Raw genomic sequence first — 26,534 nt, forward strand, 5'->3', positions numbered from 1 at the left:
GATTATAGGAGTGATCGGAGCATCTGCAAGCTCCGTCTCCATCATGGTGGCCAATATCTTGCGCCTCTTCAAGGTAAGCTCTCCAAGGTACTGGTACAAAGCTTGATATTGCTAAAGCTTTTGACTCATTTGTCATGCTGTGATTGTATCGAAAGTGTTGCTGGGATTTCTCTGAATCTTAAGCATCTCACTGGATGTCTTGAATTATATTGAAGGTTCTGGGGATAAAATTGTTTTTTTGTGCTTCAGTGTAGTTTTTCTGCACTTGTTTGCTGTCTGTGTGTCATGAGGATTTGAGGGTGAGAGTTGAAAGTGACATTGCAGCTCTTTCCTGTCTTGGGCTTCATTGATGAAAAATCGCAATAATGCACGAGGGAGTGTGACACATCTGGACAGTTGTTAAAGGTGGTTTGTGCCTGAGCGTCCAGTGGGAGAGTGTCTCGTGTTCTCGGCCTTTTTGTTTTGAGAAATATATTGTCTGAATATGACCCTCTATAAATCTCGCTCTGTTGCTTTTACATCTCTCAATTGACTGCAGCAATTACAGATAAAGTTTTATAATGACAATCTCTTTATAGATCTTTTTTTTTATATATAACATTTCATCCATGACAGTGGCATCCTGGTTGGTTTTACTCATAAATTGTAATTAAATGTGTGCATTTGGTAAGTCATATATGCTATTAATGCCACTGAGCTCCAGAGAGATCACGCAGCTTAAACAAAGTGGTCCATTAATGTTGCATTTGTTTGTTTTTGAAAATGGAAAACAAATGATGAAATACCTAAACTAATAAGATTATTTTTAATAAAATAGCTCAGAGTTGTTTCCCATCATCTTTTTTGAGTTGTTTTGCCTTGTTTTGTGGTGTTCTTGAATAACCTGGACAGAAAACTGCACTCGATCCATCAGTGGCTTCATGGTGCTTCTCAGGTGCAACAAGAGAGTGAAAGTTAAAGAGGATGACATGTTCATGACGAAAATCTGAAGTTTTTTTAGGGCACTGCTAGTGAACGAAAAAAACGGCAGTGAAATTCGCTTTTACTTCCAGGTTGGGATGTGAGATTGGAAATTTTGCGTACTTTACGCCATTGATCATATTTGATAATGTGAGGTTTTGATTACTACACTTTGTGTGATAAATTGAATAGAGGAAACAAATAAATTTATCTTTTTTTTTTTTGTGTGCATTGAAAGGCATTGTAACTAATATTTAGATTTTCTAGTGCAAATAAACTTTCTTTCAGCTTCTCCCATTAGGGGTCGCCACAGCGGATCCTCCGCATGTTTGATTTGGCACATGTTTTTATGCTGGATGCCCTTCCTAACGCAACCCTCCAAATTTATCCGGGCTTGGGACCGGCACTAAGAGTGGCTGGGGTTGGTTCCCTGACTGGGGATCGAACCCAATAAAAAAAAAACCTGAAAGTACACAGACTCCAAGTCCTACTCTTTATGGATTCAATGCGTAATGTTGCATGCCCAATTAACAACGGACGTTTAATGAACAAAGCTCCTTGGTGTTTAATTAAGGTTTATTAGCCGACCCGATGTTGACTGATTAATGTAGACACACTGTACAATATGCTTGCACAATGGTTAATGTCTATCTATCTATCGTATTTTGGAGTGTGTGTGAATCTATCTATCTATCTATCTATCTATCTATCTATCTATCTATCTATCTATCTATCTATCTATCTATCTATCTATCTATCTATCTATCTATCTATCTATCTATCTCAATATAAAAAAAAATAAAAAATTATATATATATATATATATATGCTTGTGTATCTATAAAGGTTGTGAAACTAACACGTTAATAACACGTTTACGCAAATTCATTTTCAAAGCAACAAATTTTGTTAACGCGCAATTAATGCAGCGCACACATTTCTGTTTGACCATTTTTTAAAATAAATAAATAAATATAAAAGAGGCGAAATTGAAACCTTCAACACAGCACACATTTACAACGTCCTTTCTTTACTCAGATATATATAACAAAAATCCATAAAAAAATATTTTTTAATCACTAAAGATTTGTTTTAATGATGTGCCAAGTCTCAAATCAACACCGAAAACCGCCATGATGCGCACATCCGGCAATTAGAACCATCCGTGTGGAGATATTATTACATCTCATGCCAATCCGTCATGTATAAAAGTGTTTGTAAGCTTATTATTGTCTCTCTCTCTCTCTCTCTCTCTCTCTCTCTCTCTCTCTCTCTCTCTCTCTCTCTCTCTCACACACACACACACACACACACACACACACACACACACACACACACACACACACACACACACACACACACACACACACACACATTCTGTCTTGCTCTCATTGTGAGTAAGGCATAGCTTAGGGGGAATTTCAGACTCAATCCCCCTCAAAATGTTTCATGGCAGTTCCTGATGTATATTTGTGAGCGGTTAATGAAAACCACAAGACATATACGTCATACAGCATTGTTATTGCTTAGTAATTGCTCTAAAACAAACAGACTCTACTTTTTATAGTTACACTTGCTATGGTGGTGAAACAGGATTAGACCAATCTGAATCATGCATATCAGCATTTTATACGGTTTCCTCCATAAGTTATTTTAGAGATTTTCAGTGGTGATGCATTTTTTTCCCTCTGCCTATTAATGTGATTAATATGGCAAGACCGGTTGCTTGTAAATCGTCTCATCCATCTTGAACGCATGAAAATAAATCCATGACTACACATGGTTGGGGAGGACCTTCGCCTTGCATAATTATTCATGCTATGCCTGCATCTAAACTTCATCTTAAAACCAGCAACCCAAAGAAATCGCTGTGGCTGGTTTAGACTTTTTTTCTTAAACTGACAAAATAGAAGAAGAGAGAAACAGAGCTGTTTCCTTATAGGCACCAGCCAAAGTCATAAGCCACAAGGTCAAAACTGTCAGATAGTCATATTCCTCTTGGGACATTTGGTTCCCACCAAGATATAAAAAGATAAAACACACACTCCAACATCAGTATACTTCAGCCTTTTTCAGGCTAAGAGTCTTATTGTAATATCACACACGCTGTAAAACATCTTGAGTGTATTTGTGCATTACACTAGCACATAGTCTGGACTATCTAAAACATGAGATGATTAAATGATATCTATTTGTTGATATAGAAGGGTGCTTTCTACTTGTCACATGCACTTTACAGTGCAGTGAAATGTTTTCTTCACATATTTACATTTATGGCATTTGGCAGATGCGACTTACATTTATTTCATGCATACAACTGAGTAGCTATAAGATTAAGGGCCTTGCTCAAGGGCCCAGGAGTAGCAGTGTGGTGTGGCTTTGAACGCGTGACCAATGTCCAATGCCAATATATAATCTATGTTGTGGATAAATGTCCAGAACACAAATTCTGTATTTTTCACCAAACCTTGATATATATATATATATATATATATATATATATATATATATATATATATATATATATATATATATTCATTCATTCATTCATTTTCTCCCGCTTATCCGTAATTCGGGTCGCGGGGGCAGCAGTCTAAGCAGACCCCCGCCTTCGACTGCTGCCCAATCCTCACAGCACCGTCCCCTACGGTCCCTCCTGCAGGTGGTGAGCCCACAGGAAGTATATATATATATATATATATATATATATATATATATATATATATATATATATATATATATATATATGTAAAGATCTACTTGACTTACATACAACTCTCCATTTTGACATGATGAAGAAACTGCCTGACTCCAATCAATTTTTCTGTGACTTCTGTGAAGGTTTGCACCAGCTCTACTGGACCAATATAACCTCGATTTAACTCGATTTAATTTTATATAAAATTCTGCTAGTGTGTGTGTGTGTGTGTGTGTGTGTAAATTAGAAATATTTACTGCCAAAAATACCCAGTTGTTGTTGAGACAGTAAATGGCTTTTACCTGAAAATTTACTTTGATTTCTGTAGATGTTCGTTCATACTATATTTTACCCACAACCGCTGTGTATCTAACCTCTCCCTACTGACCTCTCATTAATTCACTGCCTTCAGCTTCAATGCTGATCATTTGACCTTATCTGAATGCAAATCCAACACCATGGAAGCCTTCATCAGTATGCAGGTGCTATTATTAAAACCTGGACTTTCGAGGGTCTAGGCAGCCCCGCTATACAGCGCTTCTCTTCAGTTTTTGACCTGTACTCACAAACTAAATGCACTTTCATTTACTGAGTATTCATTTACTCATATATTTCTTTATGTTCACTACAAGCCTCTCCGATCTCTAGGGTGTAACATGTCAAACGATCAACTCCTTGACTTCTCCAATGCTTCCCTGATTTCTGTGTTTCCTTTTCTGCCCTTCCCCTGAGGACATTCATTTCCAGTACTGCTGGAGGGGATGTGCACACCAGCGACAAACCATCATATTGTGAAATAATAAACAAAATGAAACATACTTCAATGGTTTTGTATGGCTATTAAAATATCATCATTTTAATTCAAACATTATCTGTCATTTGTAATGATCTGTTTTTGTGATGGCATTTTAATTACATTCCTGTGATGGCATTTTAATTAAGTTCCAATGGATTCTTTTCCCACACAAGGTCAGTCAGTTATACTAGTGTTCTTACATATTGTGCATTTAAACAGCAGGCGTATGATGTTGCAATAGCAGGGATCCTTTTTTTGCACACTTTTTTTCCGCCACAAAATTACCTGTACATGCACAAATCTATCCTGCTTTCTCATGGACCTTAGCATCAAAATATAGCTGCTCTTGTGCAGATTTGCTTTTGCTGTGCATAGGAAGCATGCACATATGCTCGTTTTTATCTCGCTCACTCCTGAATCTGTTTATGCTCTTGCACTCAGATTGCTCAATCCTGCTCCTGTTTTTTTTTATTTTTTTTAATGCATCAACACTGCCCAAGGATCTCATCCAGTCAGTAGTGTTTATAGGTTTTAACCACGTGGTTGACAATAAATTCGAGATTAAACAGGCCAATTATTTGAGCTTCTGCAGACATTTAGCCTGCTGACAAAGAGATCACACACACATTAGCACAACATGAGTCATTTTTGTCTCTATAAAGTTGCAACAACCTTGTTTGCTTCACGATGCTGTGTTAGGATCATTTGCAAGTCTCAGCCATATTGTGTGATTCAAACCCATCAGTAATGTAAGACAGCATTCTTCGGATGATTTATTTGATTTAGCTCAAGTATCCTTCTCGCAGCTTGTCCACATCTCTTGTGGACAAGCTTGTCCTAGTGAAAAAGTACAGTTATGCATGTTGTGTGATTTATTCTGTTGTCAAGTTTTTTTAGCTAAAGAGCTTTTATTCTTTCAAACTGATCACAAAAGCGTTTTTTTTTTTTTTTTTTTTTTTATCAAAATGATCAAAATCTACTTCACAAAAGTTTTACATAAAAGTTAACAATCAATACTGAAGTCATTTGCTTTCACGGTCTACGGGTTTTTTAACGGCTACGGAGACCGAGTCGTGTCCTGAGAGTCACAGAGATTATGAATTATCATGGCAGAGGTAGAGCTGCATCTTCCTGGAGACAGAACAGGAAAACATCTGCTTTTATTTAATCTTTTTATCCTTTTTTTTTTTCGCTACAAAGCTCTGTTTGTGAAAGGGGCGTGTTAGTAGTCAGAAAGCACTTAAGCAAATTTTACGATTTCCTGTCTGTCTGAACAAAAGAAATAAAAGTGAACTATCTGTACCATATTTAATTGCAAAGCATCATATTTTTTTATTGCATCGTATAACACTGAATCTCATTGTGTGGAATCAAATCGAAATCGGTAGCTGCTTCATATGTATTGTATCGTTGGCTATGCATCGAGATGCGAATCGCATCAGCCTCAGTTATGGAGATGCACATCCCTAATGTGCATGTGCAGGAAGTGGTAGGTTAATGGTTAAGTCATTGGCCTCTGAGTTAGGAGGTCACAAGTTCAAATCCCAGCACTCCAAAATGCCAGTGCTGGACCATTGAGAAGGCCCTTAACCCTTAGCTGGATAAGGGAGTCACTCTGGGTAAAATAATCTGTCAAATGTTGTAAATGTAAATGCACAGTCGTGCTGAGGTAGATTTGGCCCATTTACATTGGCAAAAAGATTTTTGTGTGTGCAAATCTTGCAGAGGTCTTTCATTGTGTGTGTGTGTGTGTGTGTGTGTGTGTGTGTGTGTGTGTAAGGATGGGGTAGTTGACACCTCTCAGAATCAGAGAGATTTCTCTCCCTTCAGTGATGAAAGAGAAGCAGTGGATGGGTGTCGTTCATGTGTACTCATTTATTTGATTGGGTTTACTAGTAAACCTAAAGAAGTTTATTCTAAGTATGGATAAGGGAAGGGAGAAACAACCTGTTTTGCTCTAATGCAAACGAATTGTCATATTCAAACTGATTTAAAATAAATTGCTTAGAGCTCACAAGAGAGTATAACTTCCCAATCAATATCGCTTCCATCGTGAATATAGGAGGATGGATTTAAATGTGAGCATTAGTTTTGTTTTCTAAGACAGGAAAAGGAAATTTGTGTGAGAGAACATCTATCTATCTATCTATCTATCTATCTATCTATCTATCTATCTATCTATCTATCTATCTATCTATCTATCTATCTATCTATCTATCTATCTATCTATCTATCTATCTATCTATCTATCTATCTATCTATCTATCTATCTATCTATCTATCTATCTGTAGGTCTGCCTGCCTGTGTGTGTGTGTGTGTGTGTGTGTGTGTGTGTGTGTGTGTGTTGGAGAAATGAGAGAGGACGAAGGCTTCCTAAAAAAAAAAGCACCCAGTCATCTACTGATTATGGTTTGGAAAGATGTGTTTCAGGTAAACTTGCAGCACGGCAGCTGCTCAGCCTGGTGTTGTATAAACTGAAGAAAGATGAGGGCGAGAAAGAGCAAGTGAGTGCAGATGGTGCCTTTTTCCCCACAAAATCTGTCAACGGAACTAAAAGAATAAGAATGCACTTCTGTTACTTGGACACATGGAGTCTCATTAGGAAGTAATACATTAAATGTTAAAAAAAAAAAAAAAAAAAGATTCTGAGGTTCTTTATTTTGATCGATTACTGCATTGGTAAAGATCACCAGTCATAAGCTGTATAAATAGTCATTGAAACACTATAATTATGTAGTAAATACTGAGCTTCTTTTTCTTCATTTTATCGTAGTAGCATGCAATAATGTTTAGTAAGCACAAGTTTTTAAGATTAGAAATAGCCTTAGTGATGATTTTCTGTCTATTCTGTGGCGGTACTACACTGTCAGTGTCTGAAAACCATAAAAAATAATCACGTAATTATTGACACTTTTTGGCAAATACATGTGAATCCCTGTATGAGTAATGTATCATAATTATTGTAAAATGCTGAATTATTGTTTGTGTTTTTATGTATATAAATCGAGTTCTTTATTTAGTTTTATTTGTTTTTAGAGTCACAGTGTAAATCAAACCTCAGTTCACCATCAACAATTCAATGCCCAAACCTTTGCTATTATCACAGCAGTCACATTTCCTGTTCTAAAATGACAATATAAGGTGATTCAGCCTATTTCTGGACATTTACTCATTGCAAGCTTTATATTTTCTTACTCTGTTGGCAGAAAATTCTCTCATTTCTAGAAATAGATTTAGATTAGAAGTTTTATTTTTTTCAATAGAATATGATTATTTCAACAATATAAAAGGATAGAAAAAAGATGTTATTAAATGTTACACACTGTAGGCTTGAAGTAGTCTTGTGTTAACTGAATTTTTGGTACATTATAACAGTATAGAAAATACTAAATAATAATAATAATAATTTGATTATATTTGAGATATTTTGACTAAGATGTGCTTTTTTGCAGTGTATTTATTTTTTATGTGTTGTAAAAAAAAAAGCTTCTTCCTTTTTGCAGAAACAGTTTTAGCCACAGCCTTTGTGAAAATAATCTGGATTTAAGCCAAGAATCTCACATATCTGCCTGTGCAGGAGGCACAACAAAAGAGGAAAAGAAGACGAAGGAAAAAAGCAGGTGACAGTACACAGAGATGAAGTGTGGCAGCTCCCACAGTCAAGTGAGCAAAGATTTCTGTAAGCATGACTTGACTTATGGAGGCATCGATTTTTTACACCTTTGGTCTGAATTGTGCAAAATGCCCCTCAGCACTGGTCGGTGGGTGAACAACTTGTTGTTACCATAGCCTTCCTAGCTTATTAGAATTGTTGCTCAGTTTTAAGCATTTATTTCTAAAAAGAAGTAGAATTATCTGCTGACAAAGAAAATGTGTGTTGCATACATATTGCACTGTTTGCACTTTTTGCAATATTGTGTATGAAAATCAGCAGTCCCAACAGTTAAAATCACTGAGATAACTGATGTTTTTTAATGTAAATAGAATCTTTTGACCAATGTAAGCATTTAATGCCATTTTATGCCTCTTGCTGCCACATGATTGCCATGAATGGGCAGGTGGTGCACAGTTGTTCCTAACAAAGTACATGATATAGCAGTACTAAATGCATGGGTGTAAACAAAGCAGCTTTCTTAAACCTTTGTGCCTCACCAACGGTCAGCCAAAATACTAAGTGGCAAGGAACCATGTGGTTGTCATGAAGTGCACAGTGGAACTGGCACTAAAAAGCTTGTAGGAAATAGAGAGAATAATGATTTCTCTCCTGGACAACCTGCTTCTTGTTAGAGACACACCGCCACTGAGAAGGTACAAGGGGTAACACAAATAGCTGAGTCATTACTGCTCCACAACCAGTGTTATGGACTAGTCTGGATCAGAGGTGCCTAAAATCTTAAATCCGAGTTGCTCAAATATCCTATTCTTCTTCTTCTTCTTTCGGCTGCTCCCATTAGGGGTCGCCACAGCGGATCATCCGTCTCCATACCACCCTGTCCTCTATATCTGCCTCTTTTACACCAACTACCTGCATGTCTTCCCTCACCACATCCATGAACCTCCTCCTTGGCCTTCCTCTTTTCCTCCTACCTGGTGGCTCCATCTTCAGCATTTTTCTACCAATATAATTCATGTCCCTCCTCTGCACATGTCCAAACCATCTCAATCTCGCCTCCCTCACCTTGTCACCAAAACATCCTACATGTGCTGTCCCTCTAATAAACTCATTTCTAATCTTGTCCATCCTCGTCACTCCCAACGAAAACCTCAACATCTTCAGCTCTGCTACCTCCAGCTCCACCTCCTGTTTTTTACTCAATGCCACTGTCTCTAATCCATACAACATCGCAGGTCTCACCACAGTCCTATAAACTTTCCCTTTCATTCTTGCAGATACTCTTCTATCACAAATCACTCCTGTCACTCTTCTCCACCCACTCCACCCTGCCTGCACTCTTTTCTTTACTTCCCTAACACACTCTCCATTACTTTGCACTGTTGACCCCAGGTACCTGAACTCCTCCACCTTCTCCACCTCTTCTCCCTGCAACCGCATCACTCCACTGCCCTCCCTCTCATTCACACACATGTACTCTGTCTTACTCCTACTGACTTTCATTCCCCTTCTCTCCAGCGCATATCTCCACCTCTCCAGGCTCTTCTCAACCTGCTCTCTACTCTCACCACAAATCACAATATCATCTGCAAACATCATAGTCCAGGGAGACTCCTGTCTGACCTCGTCCGTCAACCTGTCCATCACCACTGCAAACAGGAAAGGGCTCAGGGCCGATCCTTGATGCAGTCCAACCTTCACCCTGAACCAGTCTGTCGTACCTACTGCACACTTTACTGCCGTCACACTGTCCTCATACATGTCCTGCACCACCCTCACATACTTCTCTGACACACCTGACTTCCTCATACAATACCACAACTCCTCTCTCGGCACCCTGTCGTACGCTTTCTCTAAATCCACAAATACACAATGCAGCTCCTTCTGTCCTTCTCTATACTTCTCCATCAACATCCTCAAAGCAAATAAGGCATCTGTGGTGCTCTTCCTCGGCATGAAACCATACTGTTGCTCACAGATGGTCACCTCTTCTCTCAGCCTGGCTTCCACTACTCTTTCCCATAACTTCATGGTGTGACTGATCAACTTAATTCCCCTGTAGTTACTGCAGGTCTGCACATCTCCCTTATGCTTAAAGATCGGTACCAGCACACTCCTTCTCCATTCCTCAGGCATCCTCTCCCCTTCCAGAATCCTGTTAAACAATCTGGTTAAAAACTCCACTGCCATCTCTCCTAAACATCTCCACGCTTCTACCGGTATGTCATCTGGTCCAACCGACTTTCCATTCTTCATCCTCTTAATCGCTGCTCTCACTTCCTCCTTACTAATCCTATCTACATCCTGCTTCACCAACTCCACATCCTCCAACCTTCTCTCTCTCTGATTTTCCTCATTCATCAGCTGCTCAAAATACTCCCTCCATCTTCTCAACACACTCTCCTCACTAGTCAACACATTTCCCTCTCCATCCTTTATTGCTCTAACTTGCAGTACATCCTTCCCAGCTCGGTCCCTCTGCCTGACCAATCGGTATAAATCCTTTTCTCCTTCCTTAGTGTCCAACCTCTTATACAGCTCCTCATATGCCTTTTCCTTGGCTTTCGCCACATCCCTTTTAACCTGCTGCCGCATCTCCTTGTACTCCTGCCTACTCTTCTCATCACTCTGTCGATCCCACTTCTGTTTTGCCAATCTCTTTCCCCTAATGCTCTCCTGCACTTCCTCATTCCACCACCACGTCTCCTTGTCTTGCTTTCTATTTCCAGATGTCACACCAAGTACTTTTCTAGCTGCCTCCCTCATCACTCCTGCAGTAGTTGCCCAATCATCCGGCACCTCTTCACCACCACCAAGCCCCTGTCTGACCTCTTCCCTGAACCTCACACTACACTCTTCCTCCTTCAGTTTCCACCATCTTATTCTTCTTTCAAACCTTACTTTCCTCCTCTTCTTCTTCGCCTCCAAAACCATCCTACAGACCACCATCCGATGCTGTCTAGCTACACTGTCCCCTGCCAACACCTTACAGTCTCCAATCTCCTTCAGGTTGCATCTCCTACACAGAAGATAATCCACCTGTGTGCACCTTCCTCCACTCTTATACGTCACCCTATGATCCTCCTTCTTCTTAAAATACGTGTTCACCACTGCCATTTCCATCCTTTTAGCAAAATCTACCACCATCTGCCCTTCCACATTCCTCTCCTTAAAACCATACCTACCCATCACCTCCTCATCACCTCTGTTCCCTTCACCTACATGCCCATTAAAGTCTGCCCCAATCACCAATCGTTCTTTCCTAGGTACACCATCTACCACTTCATCTAATTCACTCCAGAATCTTTCTTTCTCCTCCATCTCACAGCCAACTTGTGGAGCATAGGCACTGATGACATTTATCATCATCCCTTCAACTTCCACCTTCACGATCATCACCCTATCAGAAACTCTCTTCACCTCAACTACACTCTTACTGTATGCTTCTTTCAGAATCACCCCTACACCATTTCTCTTCCCATCCACACCATGGTAAAACAGTTTAAACCCACCTCCAATGTTCCTGGCCTTACTCCCTTTCCACTTGGTCTCCTGAACACACAACACATCTACCTTTCTCCTCTCCATCATATCAGCTATCTCTCTCCCTTTACCCGTCATAGTACCAACATTTAAAGTACCAACCCGAACCTCTACTCTCCTACACTGCTCCTTTTCCTGCCGTCTCTGTAGACGCCTTCCTCCTCTCCTTCTCCTCCTTCGGCCAACAGTAGCCCAATTTCCACCGGTACCCTGTCGGCTAACGATACCTGTGGCGGTCGTTGTTAACCCGGGCCTCGACCGATCCGGTATGAAATTCTCATTTGTGATCCGCATATTTGATTTGGCACATGTTTTACGCTGGATGCCCTTCCTAACGCAACCCTCCCCATTTACCCGGGCTTGGGACCGGCACTAAGAGTACACTGGCTTGTGCCCCCCTAATGGCTGGGTTTGCACAAATATCCTATTATGAGCCAGAAATCGACGTTGACTGAGGGCCGCAGGTCGAAAAAATAAATGTTGCATTATATCAAAGATTTATTCAAATTTTAAGTTGCCATAGTTTCTCTCATTTATGATTTTATAATCTTTAGAATTAATGAAATAAATAAATCTAAATTCTAGTTCATTGAAACTATTTGTATTATATAGTACTATAAGAAACTTTTTTAACCAATAGCATTCAATGACAGTGACATTTGACTATAAGACAGGAGGTGGAGCAGGAGGTTGCAGAGCTGAAGACATTAGGAGTGACGAGGATGGACAGGATTAGAAATTAGTTTATAAGAGGGACAGTGCATGTAGGACGTTTTGAAGACAAGGTGAGAGAGGCGAGATTGAGATGGTTTGGACATGTGCAGATGAGGGACATGGGGTATATCTGTAGGAGAATGCTGAGGATGGAGCCACCAGGGAGGAGAAAAAGAGGAAGACCATGGAGGAGGTTTATGGATGTGGTGAGGGAAGACATGCAGGTAGTTGGGTTGAAAGAGGCAGATGTAGAGGACAGGGGGGTATGGAGATGGATGATCCGCTGTGGCGACCCCTAATGGGAGAAGATGATTAAATTGCATTTGACCTCTAATGAGAGACAAGAAACTGGTCCTTATTTTTCAAAGGTTTTTCTAAATGTAATTATTATTATTTTTTAACCCTTTCCCATATATTATACAAGAAGAGTTTGGGCTTATCTGGTCCAGATGGTCTATGCTGAAAATCTTCAAAAATAGATACAGCATATTCAATGCATCCTTCTGTGCTTTTGTTTGATCTTTTTACATACTAAGTCACCTCTTTCTTACTGGGGATTTTATTGGTGTCTTGCTTCATGATAAGAATTTACATCTGCTGCATTTGTTATAAGACGAATGGTTACGATTACAGTGAAATGTTAATATGATAATGTTAATGCCACTGAGTCGGTACCTTACAACAAAGCAGGTCTCCCTTCATCTCACCAACATAAACTTTCCCTTACACTCTGGGTATTTCAAATCACTCCTGCCGCTCTTCTCCACCCGCTCCACCCACTTCACCCTGCCTGCACTCTTTTCTTCACTTCTCTAACACATTAATTTGCACACACACCCCAGGGATTTAAACTCAACCTAATTTCCAGCGATAACGAAATAAAATGATGAGCACAAATACATTGACTCATGTCAAAAACCCATGACTCATGACAATATATATTTTGGCAGCATAACAATGTGACGAAGGCAAATACGCAGAAACTCTGTAGTCCAAATGTATTCATTTCTTTTTTATATTACAACGTATTAAATTTAGCTCAATTATATTTACATTTCTGTTCTATAATTCTTACATTCTGTAAAGCCGCAATGTCCATTATGAAAAGTTCTATAGAAATAAACTCGAATTGATTTAAATGAGAATTATTATTAGACTACACAGTTTCTTATGCTGCCAGCTCTAAACACTGACCTTTATAAATAAGCCAGATTGGTTAGTAGTTTACAGGCAGGTTTATATACCAAAACAAACCTCTGAGCAAGTTGCGCAATCTGCAGAATGATAATAAAGGTGACTTTGACTTTGAGGATGCGTGTAAACACTCGACTGAATCCTGTAGACACTACGACATGATATTTATTTATACTTCAATTCAAAACCAATATTTTGTTATAATAAGTCTGCATTTGCATCTGCAAAGTGACATGTCTGGTATCTTTTCATATTTTATTGTCATTTATTTTGTTCATGTTAGTTATTTTTTATTATTACTTTAAGCAATTTCCTTATTAATCATTATAACCAAAGAAAGTCATTAATTATAATCAATATATCTGCAGTAAGTGATTAATATGTTAAATGTGTAAAAGCAGTAGTTTCTACTATTAATCTCTAACAATGCAGGTGCAACGATATCATGTTTGAAGGTCATGGAGAGGTCAATGGACGGCCAGGACCACGCTGAATCTGATTTTAACCTGTTACTTTTAATAATTAAAAGAAATAAATAAAGATTGAAGGGACTTGGTCTCCATTATGTTATTTGAATGTAAAGCACCAAAAACTTTGAAGATAAAGGTGGCAGATGAGGTAAAATAAAAAATTGACAAATAAAAAAGAAAGTTGTTACCTAGGTTGAAAGAAAGAGTATAAAAAGGCTGTGTTTTTTGCTGTAACTTTGGACACTTTCGTGGAACGGTTTGACTTTGTTCCTGAGGGAATAAAGCCTGATTCTTTGACATCACAACCCTGGATTCCGCAATGAGTCTATTAGTTTTGATTGGAGTGTTTACTTTGATACTGAACTTGATTGTTCTTGTCTCAGTTAGCCACAGCACTGGTTTATTCAGTTTAGAGGCGTAAGCACTTAAATAACAAGCTTTTGCCTTGTGAGCACGCTTAGATCTAAAACTAAGCGTGACGCAGACACGCTGAAGGCGAGGATCTGACTTGCCTCTCTGAGGTGTAGTTCGGAATCACGGTTTAAAGGAACTGTCATGCTGAACGTTTCAAGGCTTGAACGCAAGGATGAGCGTTTTCTATTTGATCCCTGCTTCAACAGGGAGTGCATCAGTCAGGTATCCTGTGGAATCATTTCAGTCACGTTTGGTTGTACAGAACAATACAGCTAGTTTCTTGATGTTAAGTAGATGAGTTTAGTCAGTATGGTGTTGGAGTAGGCCTGTGTAGAAATCCAGGTTGAGAAATTTGGTGGAAAAGTGGTGCTGTTCTAATGTTGTGGAGTTTATGATCACACAGTAGCAGGGAATGGCTATCACTTTGCTGTTTCAACACACTGTATGCAGGCGGGTGTGAAATCTGGTGTCTGGCTGAAAATGACTTACTGATGGGCGAATACAGGAACCTCTTCCTGCCAGAGTCAGCGGTAAACAATGTGGGATTTGTGGGTAGAACACTGTGAGACATATTTTTTTTTGTTTTTTTGGACAGGACCGTCTTATCTATGATTGGAATTGCTGGGCTAAAACTCACTGTTTATTGTTTATGGGTGTTTTTACTTTGAAAAGATTTAAGACCCCCAGAAAATATATTCAGGCCATTTTGACTGCCAGGAAAATTCATTCATTCATTTTCTCCCGCTTATCCGTCGCCAGGAAAATAAAAAGTCATATAATTTGTCAGGTGTTTTTTTTTCCTCGTTTTTTTGTCATCTTATCCCTCATATCCATTTTCATCACACTCAAGGCACGTCTGCACAACAGCTTCTTTCCAACTACTGTTAGAAGCATAGGACATTAAGGAGGGAAGGAGTATCCAAATCCACGATCCCTCTCCAAAACAATGTTATCATCAACTAAGTGTGTTAATTTAGTATCTTTTCCATCTCATGTCTGTTGACCAACATGTGCAATACTTTTGTATAGGCAACAACATGCAATATCACCTAATAAAATAATTATATAAAAAAAACTAGAGTTAGCGCAGTGTCACTGTGGCTACTCACTCTGTTACCTGAAATAAGATTTTTTCGCGCATGCATGAAAACGCTAAAGAATCCATAGTGCTAACGTTGGCCACTAACCAGGAAGTGGTCAGTGGCTAAAGCATTTAGCATTTTTTATCCAGCTTCAAGAATTTTTTTCTTAAAAGGAGAAAATCCTGACAATTCCACATATTGAAGGAGTGAATGAATGAATGAAGGATGGAAGGAATGAAGACATTTGTTAAAGGATGCTGAAACAAGTAGAACAGTTAAGTAGAACATATCTTTAGTAAAATCAATATTAAATATAAACACACACACACACACACACACACACACACACACACACACACACACACACACACACACACACACACACACACACAAATGGAGTCTGACAAATGTAAACTATTTAATTTACTTTTTATTTGATTTTATTTACATTTTTTGTATTTAATTTTTTATTTTTGATGTAAAATTAGGCTACATTTTAATGAAGTAAATGATGGAAGAAACTCCGGACTCAAACTCACCACAACATCTGTTGTCTGATCTATGCCATTTTTTAAGTAGATGAAAAGAAGGTTTTGTGTTCAAGATCATTTATTAGATATCAATCAGTGTTTGACTTTGACTTGATTAATATCCTTCTATTACGAGATCGGTGTGCTAAGAGCAACATTACAGTCTTTTTTTATTTTTTACCATAAACTGAGTCGATTACACGAGAGTCTTATGACAAAAATTATAATAGGAACATTATAACCATAATCAATCATTGTACTTTGGATCATTTACTACATTTAAAGGCAAATACTTTTGTACTTTTATGCAATTGAAAGTTTAAAGGTAACATTTGTCAGTGAGACTTGAGTGCAAAACTGCAATTATAACAAAGTGTTTGTATTAATTGCTGCCTGAAGCACCTACACGGTTAATGAGTGTTTACCATCCACTGTAATCTCGTTTTTTTTTTTTTTCTTTTTTTTTTTTATTTATTCTATTTTTTTTTTTTTAGCCCATGTGGACCCAAAAATTATCATCAGCAAGTGGTTTCTAACTAATGAGAACTTCATATAAGGGCATTAGGATAGATGAGGCAGGTCCATGCCAATTATAGGACTTATATAATACTAATAATACTTCTAATAAAATTCTACCCAAAAATGTAAAGCAAATATAATAACACACACATATATAAGTGAAAGAATATGTATAAACATTGATTCTTTCAGTTTAATATTCACCTTATTTTCATAATTGCATTGTACACTTCTGGCTCCATCAGTGTGTTTTTAATACAATCATACCAACTTTGTTCATGGAGGGCTTCTGGTAGGAAGTTTGTTCCAGGATATTGCACTGTTATAGAGGTTGATCCTCCAGTAGCTGAGGAGGATGTGATCTGTCAAGAAAATCTTACACACTGTTTAACACACTGCTGATTATGTTTGTTCTTCTTTTTGACTCCCGTGATCAGTGGCATCTTCTCAACTAATTAGAATTTTTTTTAAATGTCATATGTACTTGGCTGTGAAAAAGTATTTGTGCCCTTTTTTGTTACATAGTTGTCAGAGTTAAATGACTGATATCATCAAACACATTATAAACCAAGTAAATAAAAATGCAGTTTTTAAATGATGATTTCATTTATTAAAGGAAAAGAATTCTGTCCAAACCTACTTAGCCCTATGTGAAAAAGTAATTGCTTCTTAAATCTAATAACTGGGTGTGCCACCCTTAGCAGCAGCGACTGTAATCAAGCACTTGCTAATAACTGGCTGTGGAGGAATTTTGAGCCACTCTTCTTTGCAGAATTGTTTTAATTCAGCCACATTGAAGGGGTTTCAAGGACAAACTCCCTGTTTAAGGTCCTGTCACAGCATCTCAATCAGATCTAAGTCTGGACACTCCAATACATGTCCTACGGTATATGTTTTAACACGGGACCTAAACCAGACAATTTACAACATTGCAATATGTATATTTTATACTAATGTCAGCTTGAAATAGTGCAGTGATACAAAACAAAAATTGATATCACCACCCACTCACTCTCTGTGTTACATTTCACACACATATTGTGCATTACATTGCGCATAAAGGTCATGGAGTCATGCAGATGGTCCTATTTTCTCTCTTACATTCTCTGAGCTTTCCTTCCCAAACCAGTGAGGTCTTCACTGCCATGCCTGCATGTGAAAAAAACAACATATACCTAAATTCCTCATTACAACATAGACAAAAAAAATAAACTAATAATAAAAAGAAAATATATATATACAATTATATATGTAGTGTATATAAAAACTACACACCCTTATTAATCTGTAGGGATTTAAAATAAAAAGACAGAAAAGACAGACTTTTTACATCTTTGATGTGATCTTCAAATAAACAAAAATACAGAGGAAAAAACAGGAAATATTTAACAATTGGGAACATTAAAAACACCTTGATTTAGAATCTTATCCTACTCATCTTTGCAAAAAGGTTGTAGTTCCTTCAAATTGTGGGGGCATCTCTTGTGAACTTCTTTGTAGGTAATTTCATAGGTCAAGTCAAGTCAAGTTTATTTGTATAGCACTTTTCACAACAGACATTGTCTCAATGCAGCTTTACAGAAATCAACTGTCAAGGTGAATAGTGTGCATTTATCCCTGATGAGCAGAGAAAGAGAAAGAGAAGCAGTGGAGAGGAATTAGCGTAGCTGCTGTTCATGATATTAACAGCACAAGTTAATAATGCGCATGTGATCAGATGTTCTGGAGCACAAGGTTATGATGTGAGACGTATGTTATGTGTAGGCTTTGCTAAAATGTTTTTAATCTATACTTAAACTTGAAGAGTGTGTCTGAGCCTCAAACACTGTCAGGAAGACTATTCCAGAGTTTAGGAGCTAAATGTGAAAATGCTCTACCGCCTTTAGTGGACTTTGCTATTCTAGGAACTACTAGAAGCCCAGAGTTTTGAGATCTCAGGGAGCGTGATGGATTGTAGCATGTTAAACGATAGGTCTTGGATGGGATTGAGGTCTGAGCTCTGGCTTGACCATTCGAGCATTTTGATCATCGTTGGTCATCATGTTTTTGTTGATTTTGATTTTTGCTTTAGGTCATTGTCATGGTGAAATGTAATGAAAGGAAAATATATTTAAATTTTGAAAGAGAACAAAAGTTTTGGGGACAAAATATCTTGTTATTTGGAGCCCCTGGAACAGCTGAAGAGATGCAACCTCAAAGCATAATGCTACCCCCTCCATGCTTCACTGTTGGCATGGTGTTCCTCAGAGGATGCTCTGTATTTGCTTTGTGACAAACATACCTTTTTAGAAATATGCCCAAAAAAATTAAAAAAAAATTGTTGTCTCATTACACTACAACACATTTTCCCAAATGGTTTGGAGTGATTGACTGAAAGAATTTTGTCATGATTCAGATGAACTTGCATGTTTCCATACAGTGTCTTTGATATATTTTTATATCTCTCTCATGACAAAGTCTCGCAGTTTCTTAGTGGCCAATGGCTCTTAGTAGAATGCAACCGCAAACATTCAAGCAATTACTACAGCAATATTGCATTAAAGATTAAACATGTAACATGTCTGATATTTATGTTGTTATTTCTGTTTTCCTGCTATTTCATAAAGGTGTGTAAGATTATTTCAGTGGTGGACAATAATGAAGTAAATGTTAATCCACAGAAATAGCTTTAGTTTGTGTTCCTTTCTGAAGTATTTCCATTTGGAAAGACATTTACTTTAACTTCACTACATTTGAAAATGAAATATCTTATTTTTAGCGATAATTGACAACTACATTTAGCCAAAACATTTATTCCTTTTTTATCTATGTGTAAATAAAAACCGGTCAAGCACACAGCAAGCCACCTATCAGGGTAGAGCACACTCTCTGTTTTCAACTTATTTTGATTGCCTCTTGGTGGTATCTGCTTAGCACAGTTCAGTTCAGCATCAGTTCAACAGCAAGCAGAACATTTTGAGAGGAATAAATTATAGAAAAAACTAAAAGAAGGTTTGGGGCTCATTTAAATTTTTTACATTTGTGGCATTTAGCAGACACCCTTGTCCAGAGGGACGTATAAAAGTGTGTTGAGTATCTAGATGGCTCATGATAATTGTAATAGATATCAATCAGTCTTTGACTCATTAATATCATTCTATTATTAGATCGGTGTGTTAAGAGTAACATTAGAGTCTTTTCACATAAACTGAGTTGATTAAGCAAAGAGTCTTGTGTACTTTTACTCAAGCAGTTACTCACGGGAGCAGTTTTCTCTACTTTAACTGAAATACTTGGTTTGTGTATCGTCCACCACTGGACTTTTTATATCCACTGTATATACCATTTACAGCACTAGAGCAATACAGAAATAATCCCAATAACATTGGCATAGACTTCTATCCAGTCTGTAGAAGTATCTAAATGATGAAAAGAAAGTGTGTTCAGTATTTGATTTGCTTTGCCAATGCTTCGCCGATTTGCTATTGTGCAGCACTCTAGAGAGTGAAACTCAAACAGACTTCTTTAATCATCAGGAGGCAGAAACGAGTGCAAGGTCAGAACATCTGAAGGATGTGGCACAGCAACGATTTTAATATCCTATCCCTTTTGGAGTACCTGAGTAAATTATTCATTTGAAGTGCTGTGAGTTTGGTAGGCTTGCTGAGCAGGCGGGCGAGAGGAACTGGGTCCGGGTCTAGGTGGGTTAACAGCGATGTAACAACTAGCTCCCTCTCTAGCCTTAATTTGTTTCGTCATTAGCCTGCCAACACCTCTAGGGAGAACGAAAGTGATGAACATGAACACGGTGGTGTTAATCAATACGCACTCTCTATCTCTCCCTCTGTTTACTTTGGCAGAGTGAAGTTTTATGCCCTGGTTTCAGTAATTGGAACTTGGCGGCTGCTCTGTCCCTTCTTCTGGATTTAATTAAAGCCCTTCTTCCTTCCGGTCAGAAGGAAGCTTGAGGTAAAGCTGTCATCTAATGAGAGACTGGCTCTTTCATCACAGCTGAGGTAAAGTGCATTGATTTCTCTCATGTAATCGCTGGCACACAGTGAAAATCTCTTCTATTGGACAGCGAGTGGAAGAATGCTTCTACACAAACACAATGCTCACTCGTTTGAGAGCTGTCCTTTTCCTTTTGGTTACACAGGACTTAGTTCTGTCTTGGTCTCACCTAGTTTCAGTGATTTGCAAACATTTCGGGCAAAAGGACATCATGGACTATTCAAGACTATTCTAATAGTTCATGCATGTGTGTAATATAAGTGACTAGACATCAGAGCAATATTCAGTAGAATTCATTTTTATTTCTACAGCGCTTTTCACATTAGACCTTTTCTCAAAGCGGCTTTATAAAATGTAAGAAGTATAGAACAAAATTCACTTCTATTCAGTTGTATTTGTAGTTGTCCTTGATGAGCAACCTGGGACAACTGTTTCAAGGAAAATCTTTCTTAGATGGTATAAGAAAGAAACCTTGAGAGGAACCACACTCAAAAGGGAACCCATTGTGATTTGGATGACAGCAATTGTATGATCATTACAAACACTCCAAACACCGGAGTGTGAATAGTATCATGAGCACTGGAGTGTGTGATTAGGATTAATGTCCTTTCTACAGTCTTCTACAGTCAGTTGAACTCGTGGAATCAGAACTCCCAAGCAACTCATAAATTAACTTAAGCTCTGAGGTCATTATAGATTCAACACAAACCCCAAATCCTCCATGCCAAAGCCAATAAATGTTCAACTATGAAGAAACAGCATATGCAGAAGTTTATTTTGAGTCTTGATGTTTATCCTCAGAGTCCAATGTCTGAAATCTTCATAAAGTGGGATCCAACTAGTGCTCGTACGTCTCTAGATGGCTCGGGATCCTCGCAGGGTTGACATCTTCTCTTTGAAAGTCCGAAATCTAAATGAGGGGGACACAACTGGAGCTGGCCCAATGCCCCTTACAATGACTTACCAGGTTCTTGAGAAGGGTGACCTGCAGTTCCTGACAAGTTACATGGTGGGTTTGAAATGATGATTTAGTGTACAGTTCTGTGTAATGTTGGATTTACCACTCTTGCCTGCTGAGATTTTCATCAGGAGTGATGAGGATGGACAGAATTAGAAATAAGTTTATTAGAGGAACCTTGCAGGAAGGATGTTCCGGAGACAAGGTGAGAGAGGCCCGATTGAGATGGTTTGTTCATGTGCAGAGGAGGTACATGGGGGTATATTGGTAGTAGAATGCTGAGGATGGAGTCACCAGGCAGGAGGAAAAAAGGAAGAAGGAGGTTTATGGATGTTGTGAGGGAAAACATGCAGGTGGTTGGTCTGAAAGAGGCAGATACAGAAAACAGGGTGGTATGGAGACCCAGGCAAAAGAAGAGGAAGAAGAAGACTTGCTTGTTCTATGCTGCATTTGATTACAATTCAATGAACTATTTTGTTTAGATTTTTGACCTCAGATCTGTCAATGCATTATTACATTTAGCAGATGAAAAACCTGGAAACAGTTTTATGTAAAAAAAAAAAAAAAAAAAAAAAACGTACTCATGAATGAAGTCATCTGATACAGCAAAAGTAAGAGCATCTGCATCACTAGGGTTTTTTTTTAGGTTTCACAAAGTCAAATTTATGACATTTTAATGCCTTTTTAAGACCATTAAGAATGAAATTTAAGACCTATATTTCGACATCAAACACACACACAACTACGTTGTTAGCAACTGGCCATAACCAAGCTCTTAATTAATATTTTAAAAAGACTTACACTAAACTTGTACTTTTCTGTTGCTGAAAAATAAAATCTATTTTACATCTGTGGTACAATTCAAAAGTGCAGGAATAGCAGAAAGCTGATTGGCTGTTGCATGTTGTTCTCATTTGTAGTCGTAAGGCGTGAAATTATAATTGGACTGGTAAAAGATAGAACTACAACACCAAGGAAACAAACAAACAAAAAAAAACGACCCCTGGCTCAATGATACAACTCGGGCCCTTAGGTGCCGGTGTAGACAGGCTGAGCGAAGATGGAAGAAGGATAGGCTGCACGTGTCGCTGGAGATGTTTAGAGACAGTCTTGCCACCTACCAGAGTGCACTGAAGGAAGCTAAAGGACAGTACCTTTCTGCTCTCATCAACAGCAATATCCACCGCCCTGGAATTTTATTCAGCACTATCAATTCTGTCATAAATCCGGTATTTGTCGTCTTGAATGACGTTTCTGAAAACAAATGCAATGCATTCAGACAACATTTTTTGGACAAGGTTTCGTCTGTTAGGCAAACCATTACACAAGTCCCCGCTGTTGCCATGTCTACTCGTGCGGCCCAATGTGTGCTAGAGAACTTTGATGCTGTTACTCTGGTGGACCTCAGGAAAGCTGTCCATGAGTTAAAGCCCACCACCTGCCCTCTAGACGCTGTTCCTGCCAGGATTTTGAAGGAGGCTGTTGACATCATAGGTCCCATTCTTGTCTCCTTCATAAACAGCTGCTTTAGCGTGGGTACTGCTTTCAAACACGCTATTGTTAGACCGCGGTTTAAGAAACCCAACCTTGAACCCCTTCATACTATCTAACTTCCACCCTATATCTAACCTGTCATTTCTGTCTAAGTTGATGGAGAAGCTTGTTACTTTTCAGTCCGGTTTCAGGTCGAGACATAGCACCGAATCAGCGTTATTGAGGGTCCATAATGACATTCTTGGAGCCTTGGATGGTAAAAACTCTGTGGTTTTGGTGTTACTGGACCTTACCGCTGCATTTGACACCGTGGATCATGCCATCCTAATCTCTCGTCTTCAACATGTTGTTGGTCTGCAGGGTGCAGTACTAAATTGGTTCTCATCATACCTCACGAACAGAACTTTTTCAGTAATGCTGGATGATTATTCTTCCTCGGTTGCTCCTCTGTCATCTGGTGTGCCGCAAGGATCTATTCTTGGTCCTATTCTGTTCTCACTCTATATGCTGCCACTTGGTCAACTCATCTCCAATCATAATGTTAAATTTCATTTCTATGCTGACGACCTCCAGATCTATCTTCCTGTGATTCAGAGTAATCGTTCTGCATTGGACTCTCTCCATAGTTGCCTTCAGGATATTAAACAGTGGCTTTCCCAGAACTTCCTTCATCTAAATGAAGAAAAGACTAAGTACATCCTGTTTAGCTCGAACTTACCCAGCAGTTCTCTGAGTTTTGGTCCTCTTACACCTCAGTTTGCACCTACCGTGCGTAACCTGGGTGTTATTTTTTACCAAAGTATGCACTTCGATAAGCAGATCAGTGCAGTAGTGAAGGCGAGCTTTTATCAGCTAAGGCTCCTCAGCAAGGTCAAATCATTCTTGTCCCAAGCAGACCTTGAAAAAGCTATGCATGTCTTTATCAGCTCGAGGATTGACTATTGTAATGCCCTGTACACTGGACTTAACCAATCACTTTTAAATCTTCTCACCAACATCTCCAAATGCTCCCACATCACCCCTGTCCTCCGCTCGCTTTATTGGCTTCCGGTGCGGTTTAGGGTGGAGTATAAGGTCCTACTGTTTGTGTTTAAGGCAATCAATGATCTGGCCCCGCTGTACCTCGCCGAATTATTAAAGGTCTACCAACCAGCCAGAACTCTCCGCTCCTCTGGACATACCTCTTTGGTTGTTCCTAAATGCAACTATAAAAAGTTTGAAGGCCGGTCATTTGCTGTCCAGGGACCAACGCTGTGGAATGCACTTCCAGCACACATACGATGCATCACTGAGCTAAGTACTTTTAAATCGCAGTTGAAAACTAATTTATTCAGACAAGCTTTTAACACGTACCCCTGATTCAACTGCTATTTTATGTTCACTGTGTCTTATTTTTATTTATTTTTTAATTTTTTTTACATTTTTTTTTATTACTTTTATTTACATTTTTTATTTTATTTTTAATGTTTATTTTTTGCTTTACTGGAAAGCGCCTTGTGCTCCTTTTGGTGGTTGTAATGCGCTTTATAAATAAAGTTTGATTGATTGATTGATTGATTGATTGAGATAAGCAAGAGAATTTCCCTTCTTTTCTGCATTTATTGGTTGCTCGCTTTTACTAAGCTCCTTTGTTTCAGCATCGTATGCCTCTTCATTCCATTCCATTCCTCTTTGCTCTGACCATGCCAACGGGATTCATCATTTTTCCCCAAATAGTACAGGTTTTCCTAACTTCAGCAACTCAATACCTCACTTCAGAAGATGCTCCTTATGGGACATAACATGTTTGAACCTTGCCAAAGGTAAATGCACTCCTGTCCATCACAATCATATGTCCTTAATGAATGTCATTCCAGATTGATTTTCCCATTGTCGTTATGAAAGGTTTCACTCTTCTGGGAAGGGTTTCCACTAGATTTCGGGACATGGCTGAAGGGATTGTGATCACAGAGAGAGAGAGAGTGAGAGAGAGAGAGAGAGAGAAAGAGAGAGAGAGAAAAGAGAGAGAGAGTGAGTGTGTGTGTGTGTGTGTGTGTGTGTGTGTGTCAGGTACTGATGATGTGAGCGGAGGTCTGAGGTTCAGTCGGTGATCCATTTCATCCCAAAGGTGTTCAGTGGGGTTGAGTTCGGGGGCAGGACACTTGAGTTCTTCCTCTCTATATAATTGGAGTAAATTTACAAAATGGATTTGTAAAACTGTATGTAATTGAATAAAAAAAGGGCAGACGACCTTATTCAGAGTGCATTACAATTCTCTCATTTATGCAACTGAGCAGATCAGCAGCAGCAGTTCAGCTTTTAGATTAGAAGTCCAACACCTTAACCACCGAGTCACCACTTTCCTAAGCTGTAAATGGAGTGACCACCTATGGGTCTCTTGTTTAGGGAACTGGTGCAGGCGTTATCAAATAGGCTAAATTAGATTTTTGTTCATACTTCAAATTCTTCAGAATTTCTGGATGTTGACCACTGGATGTTCAACATGGCAGCTCATGGCAAAGAACTCTAAGGATTTGAGAATTGTTGCTCCCCACAAAGATGACCGAGGCTATAAGAAGATCAGTAAACACACTGAAACCGAGTAACAGTACAGTGGCCACGGTCATGCAGGTTTTCCAAGACCGACAATATGACAACTGTCTTGCTGAAGGTGTAGGTGATGGAGTGGCCAAATATGTCTCCATACCTGAACCCTATTGAGCACTTGTGGGGCATCTTTAAATGGAAGGTGGAGATTTAGCATGCGTCAAACATCCAGCAGCTCCATGATGTCATTATGGAGGAGTGGAAGAGGATCCCAGGCACAACCTGTGCAGCTCTGGTGAATTCCATGCCCAGGAGGATTAAGACACCTATTAAACAATTGTGCTCACAAAATATTCACAATTTAGACACAGTTTTGACATGTTCACTTGGGGTCACTTACCTTTGTTGCCAGCTACTTTGACAATAATGGCTGTATGTTGAGTTATTTTCAGAGGACAGTAAATCTGTACTGCTGTACAAGCTGCACATTAACTACTCTAAAATATCTCTAAGTTCTATTTCTATAGAATTGTCCTTTAAGAAGTGCTTAATACTAAAATTGCTGAAATGTGAGGGGTGTACTCACTTTTGTGAGATACTGTATGTGGCAGCGAGCATGTGGACGAATGGCGGTTTGCGAGTGCAGGGCGGTGCATAAGCAACTACATTTGCCTGCTGCATGAAAAGTCACTGAAAAGTTGAACCATGGTAACTTGGAGATCACCTGAATTCATTTGTAAAACTGTATATAATTGTAATAAAAAATGAGTAGACGACCTTATTCAGATTGAATTATAATTATGAGTCAAACTCAAAACATTTACTGTCCAACATCTTCCCAAGCTATAAAGTGGCCAAACTCCTGTTTCGGGAAACTGGTGCGTGTGTTAAATTTAACTGATCCGATTTTCTTCCATGTTTCAAATTTCTCAGAATTTCTGTTAGAATAAGGATAAGATTTGTAATGTAACATGCTCTCCAATATCTGGAGTTGACCTTGATCACATAGGATGAAAGTTAAAGGACCAAAGC

General features: G+C 38.7%; 1 protein-coding gene across 2 annotated transcripts in view; it reads left to right on the plus strand.

Moving 5' to 3' along the window:
* The window catches only part of grm8a (glutamate receptor, metabotropic 8a), a 285,001-nt gene that overhangs the window by 3,635 nt on the left and 254,832 nt on the right, over window positions 1-26,534 (plus strand). For both annotated transcript variants that reach the window (XM_083528375.1, XM_083528376.1), the window contains one exon: window positions 1-73. This exon is cut by the window's left edge and continues 734 nt beyond it. In XM_083528375.1, the coding sequence (XP_083384501.1) occupies window positions 1-73 (73 nt within the window). The remainder of the gene's footprint in view (window positions 74-26,534) is intronic.

Source organism: Silurus aristotelis (genome assembly GCF_946808225.1).
Source record: "Silurus aristotelis genome assembly, chromosome: 24".
Lineage (NCBI taxonomy): Eukaryota > Metazoa > Chordata > Actinopteri > Siluriformes > Siluridae > Silurus > Silurus aristotelis.